At 39.3% G+C, this 25,509-nt stretch overlaps 1 protein-coding gene across 9 annotated transcripts; it reads right to left on the bottom strand.

Annotated features, from left to right (window-relative positions):
* Positions 1–1,759: 1,759 nt before the first annotated feature.
* LOC128030810 (POU domain, class 2, transcription factor 2) lies at positions 1,760–25,436 on the bottom strand. 9 transcript variants are annotated; one of them, XM_052618812.1, is made up of 18 exons: positions 25,083–25,436; positions 21,265–21,330; positions 20,625–20,659; positions 20,475–20,534; positions 20,086–20,196; positions 19,635–19,883; positions 19,082–19,187; positions 12,058–12,149; positions 11,579–11,707; positions 11,339–11,480; positions 11,068–11,130; positions 10,714–10,862; positions 8,367–8,558; positions 7,868–7,916; positions 7,639–7,777; positions 7,395–7,457; positions 6,724–6,797; positions 1,760–6,510 (listed from the first exon to the last, which is right to left on the bottom strand). In XM_052618812.1, the coding sequence occupies exons 1-18, from the start codon at positions 25,240–25,242 to the stop codon at positions 6,209–6,211; spliced, it is 2,181 nt and encodes a 726-aa protein (XP_052474772.1). In that variant the 5' UTR covers positions 25,243–25,436; the 3' UTR covers positions 1,760–6,208. The 9 variants fall into 9 exon arrangements, with proteins under 9 accessions (XP_052474772.1, XP_052474774.1, XP_052474773.1 ...); XM_052618814.1 differs by having other exon boundaries at positions 25,188–25,431; XM_052618813.1 differs by lacking the exon at positions 11,068–11,130 and having other exon boundaries at positions 25,083–25,427.
* Between the last annotated feature and the right edge of the window lie 73 nt (positions 25,437–25,509).

Here is a 25,509-nt window from a genome sequence, read left to right as displayed (position 1 = left end):
CTCCTCTGGCTCCTCCCAGTGGTCCTATTGCCATTTGCAGAAATACATCCGCTCCCGGTAAGGAACAACCAATCAGAGCTGCGGTCCGTAACTTTGTTTGTGTTCAAAATGTAAAAAAAATGTATATAATAAGCGAGTACACCATGAATCCATTTTCCAAACCGTGTTTTTGGCTTGTCCTGAATCATTAGGGTACATCTATTATAAGTGTTTATATTCTGACTATTTTAGATTGCTTCGGGGATACCGCGGCGGAGTAACCCAGTTCCTTTGTGATTCTTCATAGACATAAACAGAGAGAAGTAGTTCAGGCTACAATGTTCTTCCGCAAAACGCAAGCATTTCTGTTTATTAACCGCTAGAGCATCAAAAGTTACCTACCGCAGCTTTAAACAAAGAATTAAATATTTTGAAAAATTTCTAGATTTAATTTAAAATCTACATTTAACCGTATAAGCTGCTAAATATATTCAGCCAACAGACTTGTCACTGCTGTAGTTTTGTTACTCTGAATTTAGTCTGAATCACTTAATGCACAGATTTTGACATCTCCTCATCAGATGTTTCGTTCCATTGTCACAGTCAATCATAGCAATGACTTGCGCGACACAATTTAGCGGACTCATTCTTGTAATTTTTTACACCTGCGTTTGTGATTCGTGAAACTATGTGGATGTTTGTTCCTCTTAGACAAACAAATATTTTCTTTAAATTGTGAATGGGTTATGAAGAGAAACTGACCATAGGGTCGCTCCCCTTATAGCATAGCTGATTTTGACAGTTGACCGGAAATGACTTAGCTGGCTTATCTAAATCCAGGAAGTAGCCATGCATATAACAAACCATTTTGATTTTCTGAGCAATTTGAGTAATAATGCTCTAGCCAGGCCCACGGCCACTGATGGACTGTCTCCCATTAGTATATTTTAGCCCTCAGCCAGTTATAAGTGGCTTCTGTTTCGCTCCCATACTCTCCACTAAACATCTGTTCTGAGAGTGTGTACGTTTGGTTTGGCAGATACAAAATTCAGCAAGACGGGCTGATTGCTTCATGGCAGCAGCTACCACTGTTATCACCACTGCAATGTATTTACCACAGTAAATTTGTTTCACTGTAGAGGGCCATCAAAACACGCAGAACTACATGCGTTTGATTAAATATTCTATGACATTATGAAGTCATTAAAAAAATCACAAGCACACATTCCTCACAAAGGTCACAGGTGTGATTAATTGAGCTGATCACTGACCATTTGTGCGTTAAGTCTAAATTGACTTGATAAGTCATAAACTTTTTTATTTAATATACATTTTAATGTGGTAGGCACAGTTGATCATTTAGATAAACTTTCATTTCCATAACTAAAGTTAAGCTTCGGTTGATGTGTTTTTTTAATAGCAGATGTAAAGACATCAAAATCTTGCAAAGGTGAGATTTTTAATCGGCTAAATTGGAGAGGAATAGATCATGATTTAAAGACGGGCTGTCTGGCAAAGACCAGATGTCCTATGAGTCAGACGAGCAAATGAGAGCTGTGAAAAGTGGAAAAAGAGGGAGAAAAGAGAGAAACAGACAGATCTATAGGTGACTAGTTGTGGCACCATGTGGAGGCAGAAGCTCTTACGGATGATTCATAGATGAAGGGGAACAGCACGTGGCTGCTGCTGCCACCCAGCGGCCGAGCGAGGACCGACAGCATCATACATCTCACATCGATTACACAAACTCACAGGTAAAAGACAACATTTCCACTCACTGTTCTTTTTCTCTACCGATTTTATTCAGATGAGTGAAACACTTTCAGTTACAAAAATGACTTCAAATGAACAGCACTGTACAATGAACAAGCGAGTTATTTGTCAACTATTTTTTGGTTTCAGAGATAATTACACCAAAAGGCTAACCTGTCACCATAGGGAGAAAAAGAGAGAAGGGACAGAAGAGAAGAAAAAGGAACTGCTCAACTCGAGTGAGAAAAAAAAGGATGAAAAAGGGGGGGAAAACATGACAACGTACATAAACAAGCAAAAATGACGCACACATTCACGCACATATCCACTCTGTCAAGATAACTGTATATCTGTCCAATTTTAGAGTGTAAAATACGTTCACGCGCACACGATCATATGTACACACAGATGACGCACGCACGCGCTCTCATTTACGCACAGAACATGAAATCAGGGAGAAGATTCAGAGGACAGATTAACACCACTAACACCTGAAAACGGAAACAGAAATTCATTACAGACATACCAAGTATTTTCTTTAAGATCATCATCACCACCATGAAGATTTCCCCCCGAATAATAAATTAAAAAATATACATTTCATAATGATCTATTTACTTTGGATAGTTGAGGTTATACCTTCAGAAACTGGGTTGCTAGGTGACCAGGAAAAGAGACAAAAGAAAACAGCTGAGGATGTGTTAGTGGAGCTCTTTGGTTTAACTAGACGTGTTTTTAAACACCTTTGGACTGAAGCTGTTATGTATTATTATTATGATTAATATTTAATGTATAATATGTAATGAGAGAGAGCATGTAAAACAACAATTAGAGCGTAGAATGAAAACGCCTTGGTCAGGCCTTTTGAAATGTTATGATTTTTATTTTCCAGTCAATTTTTAACCATTTCCGATTGGAACTAATGAATAAATTGAGAAACCGCTGCGAATCAAACTCAAGGATTGTTTACATGATTTTAGGGAGCGTGTGTGTTGTGCTCGGTCTCAGAGAAGCGTGCTGCTTTGGTATCATTCTCTGGAGATTCGCGCCACTGAGAGACTCACACTTTAAACACGCTCCCTTACGCTGCTGTGCTACTACTTGCATATCGTCCTCGTTACATTTTTAAGACATCCGGAACTGCGGCTGAATGTAACCGTGAGAAGGAAAGCTAGAGAAAAGATAACTAGAGATAAGGCTTCCCCTTTTATTCCACTCCTGCGTTTTAAGATATACAATTTGTCACCTAGCAACAACAGTCACCGCCTGCTCTTCAGTCACATGTCCGACTTATACATACATGCACGTGCACAATAAGTGTGCATACATGAAAAGGTGTTTGTATGTGTCCTGCCCTGTGTTTGGTGACTGGAAAAATGGTCCCAGGGGCCGAGGGAGTGAACATGCCAGAGCATCAGTAAAGTTCTTTAAATGTTTCATCCTCATTTTTTTTGTCTAAATGTTCCCTGGACCGATCAGAACACTTCTCCTCGGCCCCTGCTGATGGATGCAGCCCGCTTCTCTGTTTAAAGCATTTATCTATTTGGTTTTTTATTAAGAGATTGAGGTAGGGCTATATGAGTAACTATCTCTCTTCTACACCCCATAACCAGGAGACAGAACAACAGACATGCTACGAAATAAATACAAAAATATAAATAGGACAAAGAGGAGAAGGAGCGAGGGAGAGAGCAAAAAGAGAGAAAGATGGAGCACTGATACTTTTCAGCTGTCATACAATACATGCATTTTGATGTATTTTCTATCCAGGAACCCCAAATCCCTCCATCTTTCCTCTCCTAAAGTTTTTGGTTTTGTAGCTGTTTAAAGCTTTCAGGTCAAGGCTCGCGGCAGCACTGTGCTCCACGCTGTCACATGCATGCAGTAGCCATCACCACAGTAACCATAGCAACAACATCCGTAACATCAGCAGTTGTGAGACAGGTATGTACAGATACAATACACGTTCCTATACAACCTTATCCCTTCTAAGCAATGGCAGTGCATGCTTTTACTCTGTATGGTTACTTCAGCATTGAAAGAATGCTGCAGAAACATTTGAGCAGAAGTAACACAGTGCTGCTTTTTCCCCTGATATGTTTCCCCCCACAGGCTCTGTTCAGTAAGGAACAGCTAAGAGGTCGCAAAGACAAGTCTTCGCCCATAGGGATGTCGATTAGCGGCCGGTCAATTTGGACCGACGGTTGCATTTGTCAATGGATTTGGTTTGAAAGGTCGCCTTGGCAAAGGAAGTTTACATTTGAATACAATCTGGTGCCTCAAACACACCCACTACAAAATTGGTATCTGGAATATATTAAATAAATATAATAATAAAAAAGTTTTTTTTAAGAAAATTCACAAACAAGCAAGAGGAGAATAAATAAAGAAATCAATGTCTTAAAATGGGGGAGGAAGAAAACCCAAAAGAGAGATAGTGTGAATTTTTGGTCTAAGTAAATATCAACATTTTTTATCTTTTCACAATGTTTTTTTTTCATACATTAGCAATTAGTAAGCATTATATCATAGATCATTTACTACAAAATCTATTGAAGCACTAACTGACCCATTCAGACTGTACAGTAACGCAGAGAACTGAGGTCATGTATCCCTCGTTGAACCTGCAGCGCTCACTGACTACAGATTTCAGCACAATATAAATACAACGGTAAGGTGGATGAGACCATGTAAGTTGTTGTGTATGTAATATTTGGTTCTCTTTAAAGCTTGTTTATACTCGACGTTGATTCTTTGGATGTACTTGAGCGTGTTTATCCTGGTTTCTTATCTGTTGAACTGAATTTTTCACAGTATTGTTTCAACCACCTGATTAGAGTCTCTAACACAACTAGATAGGAACAAGTAAGAAACATAAAAAAATGAGATTCCTGCAAAAACGTGAATACCTTTTCCCCAAATGAATGCACACAAATCTACACACATAGCCAAGAAAAGTCCCACAAAGCAGACAAACGGGAACGAAGGACCAAAATTAACAACCCTCCCAACCCCCAAATGAACCCGAAACATCTTCTTCAGATGAGTCCAGTGAGGTCATCAAAGATCCCACCACCCAGGACCAGGAAGAGTCTGAATGACAGGAGGCAGAGGCGCATCCCTTGCTACATGGTTCTGGGTGACCTTAGTCCAGAGGTGCATGAGCGGATGCTCTTTTTTTCTGTACAGCGACGCACTTTGCTCCTCCATCCATTTTTTATTTTTGGCTTGGTTTGTTTTTGGTTTTCCTTTACGGGGAGTTTGGCTGGCTGTGAAGTTGGCTTGTAGAAGCAGCAGAGAGGAGGGGAGCCCCTTCGTCGTGACAGATTCCACACGTTTCCCATGTTGCCATGCTGTCTTACCAGAGTAGCCTCATCAAGGTAAGCCCACCTCCTTCTCATTCTGCATCATGAGAATGATGAACTGATCATGAATGAATGAATCGCTTTGGTATTCAAAAGGGAGAAAGTGACTGAGGGAGGCATGAAATGGAATGAGGAAGTATACAAGCACAATTATTAAGAGAGAAATTAAACTATTTACACTCAACTTGAGGCGTGAAAGCTAGAGAGGAGCTTGTTCTCACTTTTATTATACTATATGACATTCATGTCATCGGACAAACAAGTGCATTAAGCTATGCAGTGCTTATATGATAAACATCAAAGGCCAAACACACAATCCTCTTGATATGCTGAATAAGACATGGAATGATGATGATGATGATGATCATAGATGCAAAAAAGACTGATGTAAATATCTGCTACTTCTGAGAATAAAAATCGACTAGAATGTGGACGATCCAGAGAATCACAACAGCGTTTGGGTCCGGCTCGATCACATTTTAACATTACATAATAAAAAAAAACATGAAAGATGATGATGAGCTCAGAGATGGCTGGATTGTTGTCACTGGGTCTGGTCCTGGACGGTTGGCTATTTACAGGTCCTTTGGATAAAGCTTTTCCATCCGTATTTTTGGTGTTTGTTTTTGGTATTTGGTATGCTTGTATTTGTTTGTCATAGCGAGTCTCTCAGAGTTCCATCATACTATTTGGTATTCAGTACTTCACATGTTTGCTTCAAAGAGTTGCAGTTTTTCTATAACACACAGTGAAGTTCATTCTTTTTTTTTCTATGTTTTTGTTGCTCAAGGATGTCTTCATTATCTTGAAACTGCACTACAGTTTTAATTTTTTTCTCCTTTTATTTATTTAACTGTCCCGCTAAGCCGCGTGGTGTTTTTTTGGTTTCATTTTCTCTCCCCTCCTCTTCCTTCCTCCTTCCACTCCGTCTCTCCATCTCTCCCCTCTTCCACTCTTTATATATTTTTGGCATCAGTAGAGTGGGAGAGTGGAAGAGAGAGAGTGAGAATGAGAGGAACCGAAAGGGAGCGAGGGGATCAAGAGATGCTTTGGTTGACAGGTAAGGTTTCATCTCCTCCTTCTCCTCCTCTTGTGATTGGTCTTGGGCAACGTCACTCGATTTTAGCCCCTCCTATCGAGTGTGGGCTGTGTAGCAATTCGCCTGAAGAGCAGGAAGAGATTGGGCTCGAGCAAGGGGAGGGACTCATGCCGCCTGTGACAGGAAATGAGGTTTTGGCAAGAGCTGAACCGCCCAATCCCATGCTGGTGCCTGTTGCCCTTGGCAACAAAGAGGAGTGGTTGAGAAAGAGGGAAGAGGGAAGACCTGCTCCTTGGCCTCCAGAACCACAAATTAACACCTTGCTGCTGCCCTCAAGACTGGAAATGGGCAGCTGGCCACCACTGGCTGCTAGGGCTGTGGAAGAGACACAGTATTACTCACAAGCATCAACAAAACTGACGTTACGCAATAAACAGGATGCGCTCGTACCGTGTGAACTGATGAACAGATGTGAGAAAAGGATAATAAGAGTGGAAGGACGTAAATAAAAACAGAGAGAGGACACAGTAACACATGACTGATACGAGGAGTCATTAGTGTCTCTCCCACCCTCACTTTCACACAAACCTTGTATAGTAGCAAGTGGGTTGCTGCCAAGAAGAGCTTGGTTGATTCCTGTTTTAACTCCCCTCACCGTATTCCTGAGTCACACGAACCAACCCACAGAAAACAGAAAGGAATACAGGGAAGAGGAAGGGAGAATGAAGAACATTTAGAAGCATAGTTAAGAGCTAGAAAAATAGTTCAAGAAGACAGGTATTTGCAGAGCTTTTTCTTGTAATGCAATGCAGGCCACACACCAGCAGACCTCAGTGGCCATCCTTACACTAAGATGTTTTCGACCAAATCTTTTAAACAAATATGCAATATCCCTGAACAAATATACAAAAATGACAGCACTTAAAAAATAAGAAATTTAAGTAAATTTAAAAATGACAAAAAAAAGATTTCTTATATATATATATATATATATATATATATATATATATATATATATATATATTCATTGTAATTTACAATTGTCTCATCATCTAAAACGGTCAATTTACCAGAATTCACATAATGCCCTTATCCACATTTTTTTTAAAAATAATTTTCACATTTTCCTATACTTGACAATGACAAATAAGTTTAAGTGAGTGACTGCACATGCATGTGTGTGTATTTTTATATTTGTGTGTGTGTGTGTATTTTCATATTTGTGTGTGTGTGAGAGAGTCTCTGCTGGTTGTATTCACCTCAAACTTGCAGCAAAGTCATTGATGTAGTTAGAAACGTCACCATTCTTTTTATGCCATGAACTGCAGATGACAAAACCACACACACAAAAATACATTTACACACACACACACACACAAACACTGCATTTACTTACATTTGCTGTGCCACATGGAGTAAAAGGTGATGAATGTGGTGAGTGGATGTGTGTGTGTGTGTGTGTGTGTGTGTGTGTGTGTGTGCGGGAGAGATAAATAAACTCACCCTGTGTTCAGACTTAGTGTACTGTGAGTTGGAGGGGCGGGGCTGGCATCACTGCGAGGAGGCGGGGTTACAGGAGATGGTGCAGAGCTTAGGGAGGGGCCACTTGGGGTCAAAGGGCAAACCGATGACATAGTGGTCACTGAAGGTGGGAAAGAGTTAGAGCATCCATCATATATATATCATTTAATTATATGTCTCTGACCAGCAGACGTCCACTTGTGCACCCTACCTGCTGTACTGAGACTGCTCACTGTCTGTGATGGTCCCTGACTGGGCATCTGTAAGGAAGACGCAGATACAATGTAACAGGTCTAAAGGGAAACATGATGGACAGAGAGTAACGGAGGGTGAAAAAGGAAAGAGGCTGAGGTCAAATACAGGAAGGTTTGTACTCTGTTTGTAAATTTAAGTCACTCAACTACAGAACCTCAATTATATTGCAAAACACTGAGTTTCAAAGTGGAAACTTGCTAAATTCTTCTGAAAGAATTAGTAACAGAGGCTGAATCCTCCTGAAGTATTATGACAATGACAATTAGTTATGTAAACTGGCTATAAGGGTATGAATTCTTACACATTAAATTGCAAAGCAATGCAGGGTGGGTGAAATATATGCACCATTATGGGAATGGTTATTATTATCTGCTCATGCAGGAGAAACTAGTAGTGTTGTGGCATGGGGGGGTTGGAGATGGGGGTATGGGCCAAGGGAGCAAGCCGGGTCATACCATGTGCGGGCTGTAGCAGGGGGGTTTGTGCGAGGTGGGCTGGGGTTGGCTGGGCAAGGGAGGGGTGGCACTGGAGGGGTTAATACGTTTCTCTTTCTGTCGGCGGTTGCAGAACCAGACACGGATCACCTCCTTCTCCATATTGAGCTTCTCGGCGATCAGTAGGATCTCCTCTGAGGTAGGCTTCTGGTTCTGAATGCAGAAAACACAACCGGTTTAGGATGGGATTATTACAGGACATTCATTTTGGAAGCATTTAGTTACTATCACTCAAAAGTTTAGGGTCACAACTTAACAGAACAGAACAGCACTTTTATTCAGCAAGGATGCATTAAACTGAAAGTCAAAAAAGTGACAGTAAAGAGACATTTGATATACTATAAAAGATTTCTTTTCAAAATGAATGCTGTTCTTTTTAACTTCCTGTCAATCAAAAATTCATCTTTTTACTATCACATTAATATATTTATATAAAAATATAATTATCTTATATTGTATTAAGATTTAATAATACAGGTCCTTCTCAAAAAATTAGCATATTGTGATAAAAGTTCATTATTTTCCATAATGTAATGATAAAAATTAAACTTTCATATATTTTAGATTCATTGCACACCAACTGAAATATTTCAGTTCTTTTATTGTTTTAATACTGATGAATTTGGCATAGAGCTCATGAAAACCCCAAATTCCTATCTCAAAAAATTAGCATATCATGAAAAGGTTCTCTAAACGAGCTATTAACCTAATCATCTGAATCAACTAATTAACTCTAAACACCTGCAAAAGATTCCTGAGGCTTTTAAAACTCCCAGCCTGGTTCATTACTCAAAACTGCAATCATGGGTAAGACTGCAGACCTGACTGCTGTCCAGAAGGCCATCATTGACACCCTCAAGCGAGAGGGTAAGACACAGAAAGAAATTTCTGAACGAATAGGCTGTTCCCAGAGTGCTGTATCAAGGCACCTCAGTGGGAAGTCTGTGGGAAGGAAAAATTGTGGCAAAAAACGCTGCACAACGAGAAGAGGTGACCGGACCCTGAGGAAGATTGTGGAGAAGGACCGATTCCAGACCTTGGGGGACCTGCGGAAGCAGTGCACTGAGTCTGGAGTAGAAACATCTAGAGCCAACGTGCACAGGCGTGTGCAGGAAATGGGCTACAGAGAAGCAGCACTGGACTGTTGCTCAGTGGTCCAAAGTACTTTTTTCGGATGAAAGCAAATTTTGCATGTCATTCGGAAATCAAGGTGCCAGAGTCTGGAGGAAGACTGGGGAGAAGGAAATGCCAAAATGCCTGAAGTCGAGTGTCAAGTACCCACAGTCAGTGCTGGTCTGGGGTGCCATGTCGGCTGCTGGTGTTGTACCATAACACCTCAGCAGTGCTACTGGCTGATTGCCTCCATGCCACGCCACATTGAAGCAGTCATTTCTGCAAAATGATTCCCGACCAAGTATTGAGTGCATAATTGCTAGTGCTAAGTGCAAATTTTTTGAGATAGGAATTTGGGGTTTTCATGAGCTGTATGCCAAATTCATCAGTATTAAAACAATAAAAGACCTGAAATATTTCAGTTGGTGTGCAATGAAGCTACCAACCCACTTATTCATATCTTCTGTTCCTGCCAGAAGCTGAAAAACTACTTGATACTTTAACTTGAATATAACACCCTGAATGAATTTTTATTTTATTTTTTGCTTTTGCTTCACTATCAGCAAGGAGGAGAATATTGTTGGAATGGAAATTAAAAAATCCACCAAATTTTTTTTTTTATATTATACTTAAAACTAGAAAGAATTAAATATGTAAAAAAAAAAAAGGATCCATTCAAAATCTTATAAAATTTGGAGACCTAAGATTACATTTTTTGAAAAGATGAAGACCCTAGCTTATCCTTACTAATCAATAGGACTAAAGTTTTAGAAAGGCCATCAGACCTTAATATAGCTGGTTATGTCATACTTGCTTATATACAGTATATCTACACAGAAAGATTTTTTTTTTCTTTATTGTGAACACTTATTTACTTGTTCAAGAAAAATTGACTTTGATATATCTGCTTCATAACAAAATATTGAAATGTATCCTGATATTTTGTATAGTAAGCACTATGTAAATATTTATTCATATAATTAATATCTGGTCATTTGGTAATTAATTTTACAATTTTTCCTGGTTGTGGAACCAGGTTGGGAAAGAAAATACATTTAATTGTTTGAACTTTTATTTTGTTTGCACATGTTTGAAAAATGAATAAATAAAGTGAAAAAAAAACAACAACCACCAACCACAAATTTTAAACTGGTAGTGTATATTGTGGAAGAGATTTGAAATCATGTCTTCAGACCGTGATGAAGCTGTGTTCCAGAGCGACACGGATGTTGGTCTCAATGCTGGTGCGTTTCTTTCTACGGCGGCCCGGCAGGCCGTCAAACCCCAGGGAAGGAGAGGAAAGAGCACTGGGACTTGGCAAGGTGCTGTCCATTGACATTGTTTCTAAGTAAACCATAAAAAAATGTAATTTTGAATGTTATTTCAATCACAAAATGTTCTATACATGGCATAACCAATTTTTTTATGTTGTGGGTTAAACGCCACTTAAACTTTAGTTTAAGACAGAGATTCAAAGGAACTTAAAGGGATAGTGCACCCAAAAATGTAATTTCTGTCATCATTTATTCACTCTCATGTCGTTCCAAACCTGTATGACTTTCTTTCTTCTGTGGAATATAACAGAAGATATTTTGAAGAATGTTGGCTTCCACTGTATGAAAAACAAAAACAAAAATACAATTGAAGTCAACAGGAACTGAAACCGTTTGTTTGCCAACATTCTTCTAAATATGTTGTGAAGAAAGAATGTCATGCAGCTTTGGAACAAAATGAAGATTAACGGAATTGGGTGGACTATTCCTTTAAGTACTAAGTTTGATTGACAGCAGTAATCTACTGCAGCTGTTTCTGATGGTTACCTGCGTCAGTCAGCCACTTCTCCAACAGAGGTTTGAGTTTGCACATGTTCTTGAAGCTGAGATTAAGCGCCTCAAAGCGAGAGATCGTGGTCTGACTGAAATCATTCCCATAGAGCTTCCCCATGGCCAATCCAACATCACCCTGTAGAGGGAAACAGAGACCAAACATTACTATACAGGGACATACAAATCTTCTGAGTGAGCGCGCGCGCGTGTGTGTGTGTGTTTATGTGAGTGTACCTGTGTGAAGCCCAGTTTGATCCTTCTCTGTTTGAATGTGCGGGCAAATTGCTCCAGTTCCTCCAGATCACTGGGCTCCTCAGGATGAGAGGTCACTGTGTTCACGATGCTGTCTGCAACCTTCTCTCTCTGCAACAAACCACACACACATACAAGACTCCAACATGAGTGTCAGATGGAAATGTGATGGGATGATTTTTTGTTGAAATCGTGAGTAAAAAAAAAAAAACTTTATCTTTTGAATGGTACTGTTTATTTTACTACAATTGTCATGCACACAAAATTACAATTATTATTGTGTTTCCTTTTTTAAATAGGGAACAGAAAAAAATGATAGTCATCACAGTTTTCTACATTTAAAAAATTCATATCTTTTCAAGTACCCCTTGGAATCTGTTTAAGTAACCTTTGGCATATGTTAACCCCTGTTGGGGAACAGAAATCTCACAAATAAGTGATCTTTCATCAGATGTTTGTACCTGTGCTTGAAGACTAAGTCTGGGTGGAGCGGCCAGCAGGCTTCCTTGGTTTTGCTGAGGTAGTGGAATTAGATTTGGCGTTGATAGCAGCCCTGAAATATACACAACCAATAAGATTTTTTCTATTACAATTAAATCAAATCAGATTTATCGGATCATGACAACTGACATGCAACAAGGCTTAACGTTTAAAGAGGTCATATGATGCGATTTCAGTTTTTCCTTCCTCTTCAGAGTGTTACAAGCTCTTGGCGCATAAAGAAGATCTGTAAAGTTGCAAAGACTAAAGTCTCGAATCCAAAGAGATATTCTTTATTAAAGTTAGGACTCCCCACTAAATCAGCTTGTTATAACACCCCCACATCTCTACATCACTGTGGAAATATTTGGTAATGCCGCCCAAATGTTCACGCAAAGAAAGTGTGGTTTCAGTAACTCAGTTAGTGTTGAAGCAGCCATGTCAGAGAGAACCTGTGTTTATCGAGGTGAAAGAAAAAGCACTTTATTTGGCCTTCTGAAAGTAGATGCATTTAGGAATCTTTAAGATTACCTACAACAGAACATCAACGCATTTTATGAACACTCGTTTCGTGAACCTAGGAGAGGAGGTAATTCTGACTTTGCGTCGACAATCTGGCTCTTCTGAATCAGCTACTGTAAGTATGTTTTATTAAAAGGTTAAAGTATTTGCTATTGAATGTTCAAATGCAGAGTTTTGCACATTGCGCATATGTGTGTGTGTGTGTGTGTGTGAGAGAGAGAGAGAGAGAGAGAGAGAGTGAGAGGGAGAGAGAGAGAGAGAGAGAGAGAGAGAGAGAGAGAGAGATTTGATTTTAACAAAACTTTTATTACAACACAGTGTACAAGACATTACCTAGTATTTATCATACCAGACTTTTACACCAAAGTATAAATGTACAAAATAAAAATAAAAAAAATCACAGCACAAAAATCAATTCGCCTTCAAAAACAGAGCACAGAGCCTCCTTGTAGCACCAAATACATTCAAATGTAACAAAATCATCAATGGACTTATAATATAAAAAATCTACCATAACTCTTGACTTCACCAGGTTAGAAAACAAGGCAACCATATTCTGATTAAGATTCTGTTCTATTTTCTTTTTCCTACTTAAATAAATGGCCAGCTTGGCTTGGCCTAGAACAAAATTCAGAAGCTGACAGACAACACTTTTTTTTCTCACATACTTGTACCCCAAAATAAATGTCTCCAGAGAAAAGGTCTCATTGCACCTCATAAAAACATCGCTTACAACTTCAAACAAAGGTTGTAGTCTACAACAATTCATGAACACATGAAAAATGGTTTCTCTAGTAGAGCAAAAAGGACATCCAGAGTCAACTTCAGGGTTTAAAACTGACACAAAAGCGTTAACCGCAACAGCACCATGAATGATCTTCCACTGTAAATCACCTGTTCTCTTGGTTAACGGTGGTTTATACAAAGAACTCCACTCAGGCTTTACGCCTTCATCCAGTTTAAAAACATCACGCCAGGGAGTATCAACTCTTGCACTTAAGACATTTTTGCTAAACACTAAAACACAAGACCTGTACAAAGATTTACCAGCACTTAAAAAAAAGTCTTTACACAGAGATGCAGAATTTTTAAAAAAGGGGGAAATAATCCCTTCAACATTTATAGCCAAAGATAAACGAGGAAAGGAGTCTTTGGGATTTGCAACACAAGAACCTACACAATATTCCGTTAACAATTCCATTTCAGTTGTTTCAAGAGCAGCTTTCCATTTCATGAGCAACTGGTTAACAAGACGAATAGACCTGATTCCCAAGTGTTGAGCTAGAGCTACTTCATCCTTGAAATCTGGCCCCACAATGCTCAGTAGCTGACTCAGAGTGAGAACGTCATGTCCCACCAACACCCTACTGAGTCCAGGAAAACAGGAACTGTCCATTAAATCCAACCGGGCGCCATGGATTAAAGGCTCTTCCAGTAACCAGAAAAGAGAAGGTGAGCTATCTGAACGCTGGACAAAAAAGAGACTCCAAACTTTAAAAGTATTCTTATAAAAAATTGGCAACTTAGAGGTGTCCAGTTTTAGGGGATCCATTAGGAAAAGTGCTTTGTCAAGTCCCAAACCTGCAAAGCTCCGTAGAATCAGGCATGAAACAGCGCGCCAGTTACAGTCTGAAGGTCCATCCAGCAGTCTTTGCACAAACTGCAACCGAAAGGCTGCAATCCTGCTTTGAAGATGCATTAGTCCTTGTCCACCCTCCTCCTTAGGCAAAAACAATACATTTTGTGAAACCCAGTGTAACCTATCCCAAAAAAAGTTCACCATGAGAGTCTGAATTTTTAAAAGTAATTGCAAAGGAGGATCTACACAGGCAAACCTATGCCATAAGGAAGACGCCACCAAGTTGTTAACAATTAAAACGCGTCCTCTATATGATAATTTTGGAGACAAATGCTTCCACTTGTCTAGGCGTCCTTTGACTTTTTCAATTAAACCTTCCCAGTTTTTCTGTACTACTGTCTCCTCACCCAGAAAAACCCCCAAATATCTAAATCCTTCTTTTCCCCACTGTAAACCAGAAGGGAGTTGTGGTTTTCCACCTTCCCAGCTTCCTATCAGAAGGGCTTCACTCTTATTCCAGTTTACATTAGCGGAAGACAAGGTTTTAAAATCTCCAAGCAATTCGAATAAAACCTGCACATCACTTTGCTTACTAATCATTACTACTAAATCATCAGCATACGCTGATAATGAAAAGTTGCAATTACACGATGGCAAAGAAATACCCTCTAGTTTCAACCTAATTTGTTGTAATAAAGGCTCTATGGCCAAAGAATAGAGCATACCAGAAAGGGAGCACCCCTGTCTAATACCTCTGCAGGCTTTAAAAGGAGCACACAAACCACCGTTAACCTTGAGAATGCTCTGAACGTCACTATAGAGAACTTTCACCTGATCTATAAAGGTTTTGCAAAAACCAAAGGCCTCCAGAACTCTCCATAAATAAGTGTGCTCAACGCGATCAAAGGCTTTCTCTTGATCTAATGATATAAGGCCATAATCTAGATTTAGCCTCTTAGAGACATCAAGAAGGTCACGAATCAGAAAAACATTATCAAAAATTGACCTCCCGGGGACGCAGTATGTCTGATCAGGATGAATTACCTGGTCCATAACCTCTGCCAATCGATTTGCTAAGACCTTAGAGAGCAGCTTGTAGTCGCCACACAGGAGGGAGACCGGTCGCCAGCACCTGATGTCCGTCAGATCACCCTTCTTGGGTAGGAGAGTCAGGACCGCTCTGCGGCAACTCAAAGGCAGAAACCCTCCGGCTAAACTGTCATTCAGTACCTCTAGCAAGTCCTCTCCAATCTCTGACCAAAGGGACTTATAAAAGTCAACAGGCAGACCATCAATCCCTGGTGCTTTTCCCAGCGCCATACCTTGGAGGGCTTTAACCAGTTCCTCCATGGTCACAGCACCTGAGATCTTTGCGTTGACTTCCTCCGCCACTTGAGGAAGATTTTTAAAAAAAGCACTGTCACACCTATAATCTGGACTCAGTTCATTTTTATATAAAGACTCATAAAAATTAGCTGCTCTCTTACGGATATCCTTAGGGTCAGTTAACAATGCTCCAGATTCAGACCGTAAGGCATGAATAACTCTATTCTGCCCATTTTTCTTTTCCAAGCTAAAGAAAAACCTTGATGGTACATCCATTTCATTTATGCTTAGAAAACGTGACCTGACCAGAGCACCCTGCGTTTTAAGCCCTAAAAGGTCAGATAGCTGAGTCGTCTTATTTTTTATAAGAGACTCCACCTCAGGCAAGTGAGCCAATTCTTGCAATTTTAAAATATCAGTCTCTAAGGAGCTCAAACTCAGGGTTACCTCTCTAGTGACGTTCTGAGAGTATTGTTGACATAGTTGCTTTATCTGGACTTTCCCAAAGTCCCACCATTGCTGCAGTGTTCTAAAAGAATTCTTTGTAGTTTTAAACATGCTCCAAAAATATTTAAAACTTTCCCTAAAACACTTGTCATCCAATAAAGTGGTATTTAAGTGCCAATAGGCACTCTTTGGCTTGATAGAATTAAAACAGATACCACACTGCACCATACTATGATCTGAAAGACCCGATGGAATAATAAAACAGCTCTCAACAATACTCCCATGATGTTTAAAAACATAAAACTTATCCAGTCTTGCTAAAGAAATTGTGTTACCACGAACATGAGACCAAGTGTATTGCCTTTGCTCTCCATTAAGCTGCCTCCAAATATCAATTAATTCATGTGTTTTTTTTAACTGAACAAGACGCTGACGTGAGGGTACATGAGGTTCCACATGATTTCTGTCCAGATTAGACTCTGTGCAATTAAAATCACCACCCAAAATTAAATACTCGTCATCAGCAACATTTTGTAAGATAGAAGACAAAGTACTTAAAAAAAGCATTCTCTCAACAGCTGAAGTTGGTATATACACACAAATAAAAACAAAGACAACATTTTCAAAAGAGGCTCTTACTTTTAAAAGTCTACCTTTAATAACCTCTTCAACCTGATAAGAGTGTGGGCTGAAACCCTTAGCGAAGAGAACAGCGACTCCACCACTAATTGTGGTATTGTGACTTAGAACAGCAACCCCATTCCATTCCACTGCCCAATCAGCAGCATTAATAACATCAGTATGTGTCTCTTGTAACAGCATAACATCAATTTTTTTCTGATGAATTATTTCAAATAATGCTGCTCTTTTATACATATCTCTGGCACCATTCACATTCAGAGTAGCAACATTAACGTGACACATGCTTAAAGAAAAGAAAAAAAAGAAAAACAATGTCCACAAAAAAACCCCACTAAAAGCCATGGAATTAGGTTTCCCCCCTATCCTCATTACTACGCTCAGAGTTAAGTTTCCTCACTATTTTTTTTAACCTGTAGACCTCTTTATTTGTAAAGGATCCCTCCATCATGAAAGCCTTAGTATTCTCAACAAACTGCTCTGTATTAGGAAAAAATTCATCAATGCACACACCCCTCTTATTCTTAGTAGCTCTAAGAAACAGTTTAATATCATCAACCTCGTAATGACCAGAAAAATCACTCTGAGAAAGACAAACACTTGAATCAGATGATGTACTATCACTTTCCGTATCTTCATACAACTCACTTTTATCTGATTTTTTTGCGTGTCTATCAATCCCAGTTCTACCAGGCTTCCTCCTCTTTAACGGGACTTTAAAATCTGCCTGCACCGTTTCCACTGGAATGACGTCACCTACGCTCTCCACAGCAGGCTGCAGCTCAACATCGAGAGCATCGTTTAAATGCTTCTCTGTCTCAATAACGGCTCCCCCCTCCTGAACATTAGACACAACTAATGTAACATCAGAAACTGTGCTTTCAGGCGCAGGTTCTTCAGTTACAGCGATCGCAGGAACACCATCACTTCTATCCTCTGAGATTTGTAACCCTGTCGCTGACTCACCCGGAGTCTCGTCAACCGGCTCCGTTTCAGCACTAAGGACATCGCTTCTGACGTCACCACCACCTGACACATTGGTTGAATTTTTCCCGGGACAATCACGAATTAAATGATTAGTTTGTCCACAACTAAAACATCTCATGTTTCCCGATGTCACGTAAATGATGTAATCATAGTCATCCGCCCGAAAGTGCAAAGACAGATCCATATCAGCATCATCATTCACTACCATGTAGACAAACCGCCTAAATGAAACGACATGCTTCAATAAAGGCGATCCACCACCGATAGGGATCTTTTTAATGGGAGAGACAAGTTTTCCATAGCGAGACAAAGCCTTACCTAGTATCTCATCACTTAAAAACGGCGGTACATTAGATAGCGTGACTTTCTTTGAAGGTGTTGACAGCGGAAGTACAGCATTAAACAGATCATCAATAACTATTCCTGCCTCAACTAATTCATTAGCCTTTTCAACAGTACTGAGAAATACCACAGTGGCATTATTCATCCTGGAGGCAGACATAATGTTTTCATGTCCAACTACCTCTCCCACTGCAAGACAGCACTTCTCTACACTAACCGCGGACGCCACTTTCACGCCATGACGCCGGGTCAATGAACCCAAACAACACCGTGTGTGTGGGGCCGTCATGCTCCCGGTAAGGTGGCACGCGGCCCAAAACAACTACAAAAAAAAAAACCCCAAATCGCACAAAAAAAAAAAAAAAAAAACAATCAAACGAAAGATCAGAAAAAAAGCCAGAAAGAAAAAAAATTAGATTTACTCAGACTCACCGAAGAGCTCTCACCCACACGCTCTGCACACTCACGCTCGCACCGGAAGTGAAAGTGAAAGTGAGAAAGAGAGAGAGAGAGAGAGAGAGAGAGAGAGACAGGGTCACACAGTGGAGTCAGCTGTCTTAATCGTCCATGACTCGTGAACTGCAAACACATACGAGCTTCATCAGTGTGTTCGACAATGCCACTCTGTTCATCTTTTGGGCTTGAACTGATGGTAAAACTAAGGACAATATTAACTGTCTTTACATTTAATTTGAAAGTTGAAGCTCGCGATTATGGAAAGGGACGTTACATTTCTGACATGTGCGTGTGGTGTTCGGCCAATCACAATGCACTGGTTCACTTGGCCAATCAGAGCAGACTGTGCATGTCAGAAGGAGGGACTTTGTAGAAAAAGACAGATTTGAGAGTGGCGGGGCAAAGAGGACCTAAAATAATGTAGAGTATTTGAAAAAGAATGCGTTCTTTGGATATTAAAGCATGCCAACATATTCTGTTACTCCAAATAAACAAAATAATGATATTTAAAATAGCATCATATGACCCCTTTAATAGTTTCATTCATATTAAACATCAATATTGTAAAAAGTATAATTTTTAACACAACTAAAATGAACAAAATGTCTTGAATAAAGATTAGATCAAAAAGATTGATGAAAAAGATCGAATGAGAGAGAAGAATGGTCTGATATTCCCATGACTAAAACTTATAGTAAATAAGCTACCTTGCTGCCCTTGCTGTGTTTGTGGTAAAATAAACTGTGCGGGTGAAGGCAGAGTGTGTCCTGGAACGAGGACTAACTGCTGCAGCTGCAGAAACTGCTGAATGTCCTGAAAGAGAGAAAAGAAACAGATGCTGAAAGGATGTGATGGTTTCACACTGATGAATGACTGATTCTGGAAAATTATTAACTGTGACATTAAAGTCCTGCGGAGGGAATTCACCAAGAATAAACAAGCAATGTACAGACCTTTGAGTCCTAAAATTGTAACTCTTAAAAATAAAGGTGCTTCACGATGCCATAGAAGAACCTTTTTTGTCTAAATGGTTTCATAAAGAACCTTTAACATCTGAAGAACCTTTCTGTTTCACAAAAGGTTCTTTGTGGAGAAAGAATGTTCTTTAGATTAGAAAAAGGTAAGAAAGAGATGGTTCTTTAATGAACCTTTAACTGAATGGTTCTTTGTGGAACCAAAAATGGTCCTGTGGAAGCACCTTTATTTTTAAGAGTGTATCACCTCATTTAAGGTGTGCTGCTCAAAGCTGATTGGCTGTACCTGCGCAGTGAGCTGGATTGGCTGAGAAAGGGAAAGCTGGTGAGGAGGAGGCGGGACAGGGGCGGCGGTTTGTTCCTGTGTTCCCTGCGATTGGCCCTGCGACTGCGGCTGAGCTGCGTGCTGACTGGCCTGCTGCTGGGCTTGCTGTCGATTGGCCGCGTGGGCCGCATGCGACTGCTGCACAGCTGCAGCGAGGAGCTGCGCCTGCTGTAAAAGCAGCTGTTGCTGTGCTGGCAAAAGTGCAGTCAACTAGAGAGAGAAAGAGCGGCAGAGAATGAAAGTGTGGTGAAAATAAGAGTTAAAAAAAATAGATGAAAGACAGCACATCTAAAGCAAGCAAGCGCACATAGAAACCCACACACACACACACACACACACACACACACACACACACACACATATATATATATATATAAAGAGTAAGTGCGTGTGTACTGGTTCTTCATCTTACCCCTGCGAGCTGACCACCCGTTAGCATCAGCTGTGTGTGGGGAAGGGCCGTCTGAGCATGTGTAGTTTGTATAGCAGCGGGAGACATCTCACCACAATCCTCCACCTTAGTCTGACACATAGTGACAGGGAAATGTTGATGATGAATTCATGTGTTACTAAAAGAGACACAGTGTGTGGGGGTATTGAAAGGAGGGTGATAAAGTGAGGTTCATAAAAAAACTAGCCGCTCATGAGATGGAAAAAACTGTAAAAGACTCATTTGTATTCAAATTGTCTTCCAAACTAATTTCTGATTGGCCACAAACAAGAAAATGTGCAGATCTGTACGTAAATCACTCAGGAACACAGAACACAAACTTTCACATGCATTTAAACACATCCCCTCACCTTGGGGCTGCTGCTCAGTGTGGGAGAAAGTGAGAAAGGGTTGATTTTCATCGGCTGAACCTGTTGGAGGGAAACACATTGAAAATATGACTTATTTTTAAATCATGCTGTGTTCCGATGAAAATATACTGGTACCTGGCTGTCACTTACCTGATTATTTGAATCTGAGCCGTTTCTTTCGGAGTCTGAGAAACATGATAAGAAAAAACAACATTTCTGATCATTTAGTCAATTTAAGTTTTTAGGCAAGACAAGGCAAGGCACGGAAAGTTTATTTATACAGCACATTTCATACACAATGGTAATTCAAAGTGCTTTACATAAAATAAAGTAAAATAATCATGAAGAAAATAAAAACAAGAATAAAACAAGCAATTTTTTAATTTTTTAAATTATTAAAATATTTACTTATTTAAAATTAATTTAAAACAGTTAGAAAATTATTTTACATAAAAAGTTTTAAATATAATATAGTTATTTTTTAGCTTTATTATAGCAAAATACACGTTATTTATTGATATAAATTTTTATTGTTAAATTAACTTTTGTTTACTCTTTATTATTGCTTCATTATTGATATATTGTTTTCATAATTGATGAATATATATATATATATATATATATATATATATATATATATATATATATATATATATATATATATATATGCTGCAAAAAATACTTTTATAGGGCTAGTGCAAATGTTATTTTGTCAAGTAAATATCAGAGCTGGAAATTCCTTTTATGAAGCGGTGTTGCAAACATACAAAAACATAATGTATCTTTATACCTGTGCTCTCCATCGGAGAGTCTGCCGCCGGATTCTCAACCTCTACTGGCTTTAACATTCTGATATCTGTGAAAAAGAGAGAAGGACATGAGGTCAGTCATCAGCTTTTGCTTCATGCTGATGCATTTTGAATACTTCATGATGATGAATGGAAGTGTAACAAACACAAATATCTTATATTTTGAATGAACACACAAATGCACATGTTTTGATGCTTAAAAAAAATACAGCGGTCTAGATTGCTCCGTTCTTCTCACACAAGTGGAGACGTGCTTAATCCAACAAACAACTTAATGATTTCGTCACCACAGACGTGTCACTTCAAATTTAACTGTAACCGGGCCCATGGGACTGTCCCAGTCCCTCAGCGGAGAGAAACAGAGCGTGCAAAATAAATGTGGGCAAAATATGTTGTATCTTTTAAGAAAGAGATTAATTATGTTCTGGTATACACTCGGTATGTTAATACACATAAATATATTCGACATAAAACAACTTTAAAACTGACAAATTCAAGCTAGTTTAGTTTATTTGTATGACACTCTTTACAATACAAAGGAGCTTCAAGCAGGTTAAGCTTTATAATTTCTGTAGCCAAAAAAGCTCTCAAACAGACATGCATAAACACACACACACACACACACACACACACACACAGAGAAAGATAGTAACACACTTACTTCCCTTTTGTGAAAAATGCAAATAAAGTCAACGACTGACTAATAATATCACCCACCTGCATATACCACTATCTCGTCCGATCCTCTTTATCTATCTCCCCCTCAACAGTCACACTTCATCCTTCATTTCTCACTTATTCACCATTCCCACCATCAAAACTTCAACCTTGCAAACTACATGAAACAATGAGGTCTTACCAGAGACTGATAATTAATATCTGACTCCTCCAGGGGGCAGAACAACTTACAAAAAAAAAAAAAAAACGTGACTAATAATCCCAGAGAAAGTTACTCAGGAAGCCAATTTCACTAGTATCAGTTGAGTCACCCTTGTAAAAGCCACCAAAAAAAGCTGAAGAATTGCCGACTTCCTCAGACAATCAGATCCAGGGTCCACTGACAGTGATTGCTGAAAGGAAGTAACGAGGGAGGAAAGCCCCTCTCGAGGCCCGTCAGCAAACAGGCCGTATCTATAGGGTTTCCACAGAATGACCTGCTGGTAAAATGGCCCTCTGATAGCTCAGGCTGAAAGTTTGAGAATATTTTCATAATGTGTCACACACAAGTCGTGACTGTTTTGAGTATGGAGTCATAATTCATCTGAATGAAAAACAAGCTGACTAGAGGTCTTTGGAGAACCATCGTTGATTTGGAGCAAAAATGTCAAAGCAGCGTTTTTAATCATGGTTTATTTTATGCGGATCATCACATTAAGTCTATGATAACTCTTAAGTCTATATAAATCCACCACAGTTTTGCACTATCAAATCTAGAATATAAGGTTTGTTTTATATGAAGTTAATGTGCAGTTCATCATTCATATGAAGTTAATATGAAAGAGTGCCTGATGGTTTTGGTGTTAATGTCTCACTTCCCTCTTTGTTTCCCCTCAGGCTGGGGCATACACAATGTGTTAAACCAAACCCTTCGGGCCAGCTATTAATACACACATTCACATGCACGCACACACACATGCGGGCATGCTTAAATGTAAGTGCTGCTATATAATGTAAAGTCCTTATACAGTAGCTGACGCACACAGTTCTCTTTCTTATTTATTTTGAACTTCTCTATTTCATAACTTCTGTATTACAAAGATCTCTTTTCTTTTTTAAAATCTGAAATAGATATGCTTTACACCGCCTGCACATCATGGAAATGATTTCCGAGCTAAATTATTGCATTGCAATATTAACTGACAATAATAATACTCCACATTTCCGAGGGAGAAAGAGACTTTTTCACACCTTCGGCAGGACATGTTTCGGCTCTTATTTCTATGTTAACCTCAGATCCACTCATTTTGTCTTATTTTCCATTTGGCAGTTCCATGCAGCCTCTTTTATAAGCAGTTTACATTTAGCAAATACATTTTTCCTCCGAGCTGGACCCATGATTTCTGTCCTTCTACCATCAAGTTATACTGTTGCGTCTTTATTGAGCTACAGGGTCCCTGAATCTAGCAGAGGCTCATTTTAACTCACCAGTCACATATTTTGACTTTTTGAAGCCACATGTAAAGATGAAGAGCTTTCTTTTAAACAAAAATCAGGGCAATTTTAGATCTCAGTCTCCATCACAGCATGAATTAACCCTATCAGTTTGCTCAGCTCCTTTAGTTTGTATTCAACTGCAATTTTACAATGTTTGAAAGGTCAGTTAATGTCAGTCATGATAATGCAAGTTGTGTTTATGAATATTGTAGCTGGTTTCTACCAGCTATAATCTACACAGCAAGTGAAGGCAACACTCCTCAAGATAGCATTTTTACTCCTTCTCATAGCAAACACACACACTATATTAACAGTGCACTATACACATAATAATGTTCATTATTAAAGGCAAGAGTTCCCGTCATGTGATCTGTCTGACAGATGCACTGTAGGTCAGCGTTGCAGTTGGGAGCTGGGGCAGGGGAAACCCCATGAAGAACTTCACACTGGGTTTCCCAGAGGCTCCCTTATACACTTCCAGTCACTTCATATAATTTGATCACCTCCTCAATACTAAAAAGTGCTTATAACCAGCAAAAATATGTAGACATACACAACGGTAGTGTAATAACCAGAAGACTTTATGCACATAATACCACAAATTGACGTAGTTTTTAACCACTTAAAAGTCAGATAAGCTGAGCTCTCTGAATTTAGGAAGAGAAAAACACAGCTTTTAGGTTTTTAGTTTTAAAATACTGTCATTAATCAGAAATCACAAGACCACCAGTTCATAGAGCTTAGTAAAAAAAAAACAGATCATTGAAGAGTTCTCACATGTTCCTAAATTACAAATCCTACAATTACATAAACACAAGATTGCCTAGAAAAAAAATCCCCCTAAACCTCACATCTTCACTGTGGCAGAAGAGTCTTGTGAGAAAAGCCACAGAGGTCAGTAGGTGAGAATTCAAGATTTAAACCATTTCTCCAAACAACAACAACAACAAAAACTTGGGCTGCCAAAAAGCATCATTATCATAATATGAGTAAAAAGTGTGACCATTTATAGGCCAAAACTGTCTATATTTAGTGAAAATTTAATTTAATACTGACCACACTTTAATAACCAACAGCCTCAGTGAAGAAAGTGTTGGAAGCGTCATGTTGGGGATTTGCATTTCATCAGCAGAGTCTGGGCATCTTATTAAAGTTAAGGTAAATATAGATGCTGCAAAACGCAAGGAAATACTACAAGAACATATTTTTCAGTCTGCTGAACTTCAGCAGGACAGTGATCTTAAACTATGAGAACATGAATGTGAAAGTCCTACACTGGCCCAGATTTTACCCCAAACATTTGGTGGAATCATAAGATGAATCGCTTGTCATATTCCTCAATTTGGATAAAAGCATCTGCTAAAACAACGGCTCCAAAATATAGTAAATCAAATAAAATATTAGAATATGTAACAGTTAAAAAAAAAAATCTCATTAAACAAAAACCAAAACATTCAAATAATTTAAACAAAATAATTTAAATAGTGTTCTGAGGGGGGGAAAAAAACCTTTTGCAAAGCGCCATAACATAAATCCTATAAATCTCTAGAGAAAATAGACACTTTGAAATTCACAAAGCATATTTTGGAATTTCTGCCTTTGTGTAACTTTGAATAGCTCTTTCTTTCAGTTTCTCCACACTAACCTTCTTGGCCTGATGACCTCAGACGTCCCTGCATTTCTAATGAATCCATCAATAAACCTCGGAAGAGACCAACCTGGCAACCTCCCTGGTACTCCAGACACATACCTGGCAACCACATATGCGAGTAATCCATGGATGCAACAGGACCGTTCTTTGTCATGTTGATGAATATGTGTGCAGTCGTTCAGTGAGGTCCTCTTCCTCTCACACACATGAATACACTCTTCCTCTGTCTCACTCTCTCCGCGTCTCTGACTCTGTCAGTGTGTGGCCAAGAAGGAGGAACAAACTGATAACAAGTGGAGGGGTGAACTCTCCACTCCTCCTTCTCTCCTCCCTCCGTCACCTCCTCTCTACGCTATACTCACCCACACCTCTGCCCCCTCTTGCCCACTTCCTGACCCCGAGAGAACAAGAAAGCAGCGGG

This window comes from Carassius gibelio, chromosome A16 (genome assembly GCF_023724105.1).
Source record: "Carassius gibelio isolate Cgi1373 ecotype wild population from Czech Republic chromosome A16, carGib1.2-hapl.c, whole genome shotgun sequence".
Lineage (NCBI taxonomy): Eukaryota > Metazoa > Chordata > Actinopteri > Cypriniformes > Cyprinidae > Carassius > Carassius gibelio.
This window is presented reverse-complemented; position numbering and strand designations above follow the sequence as displayed.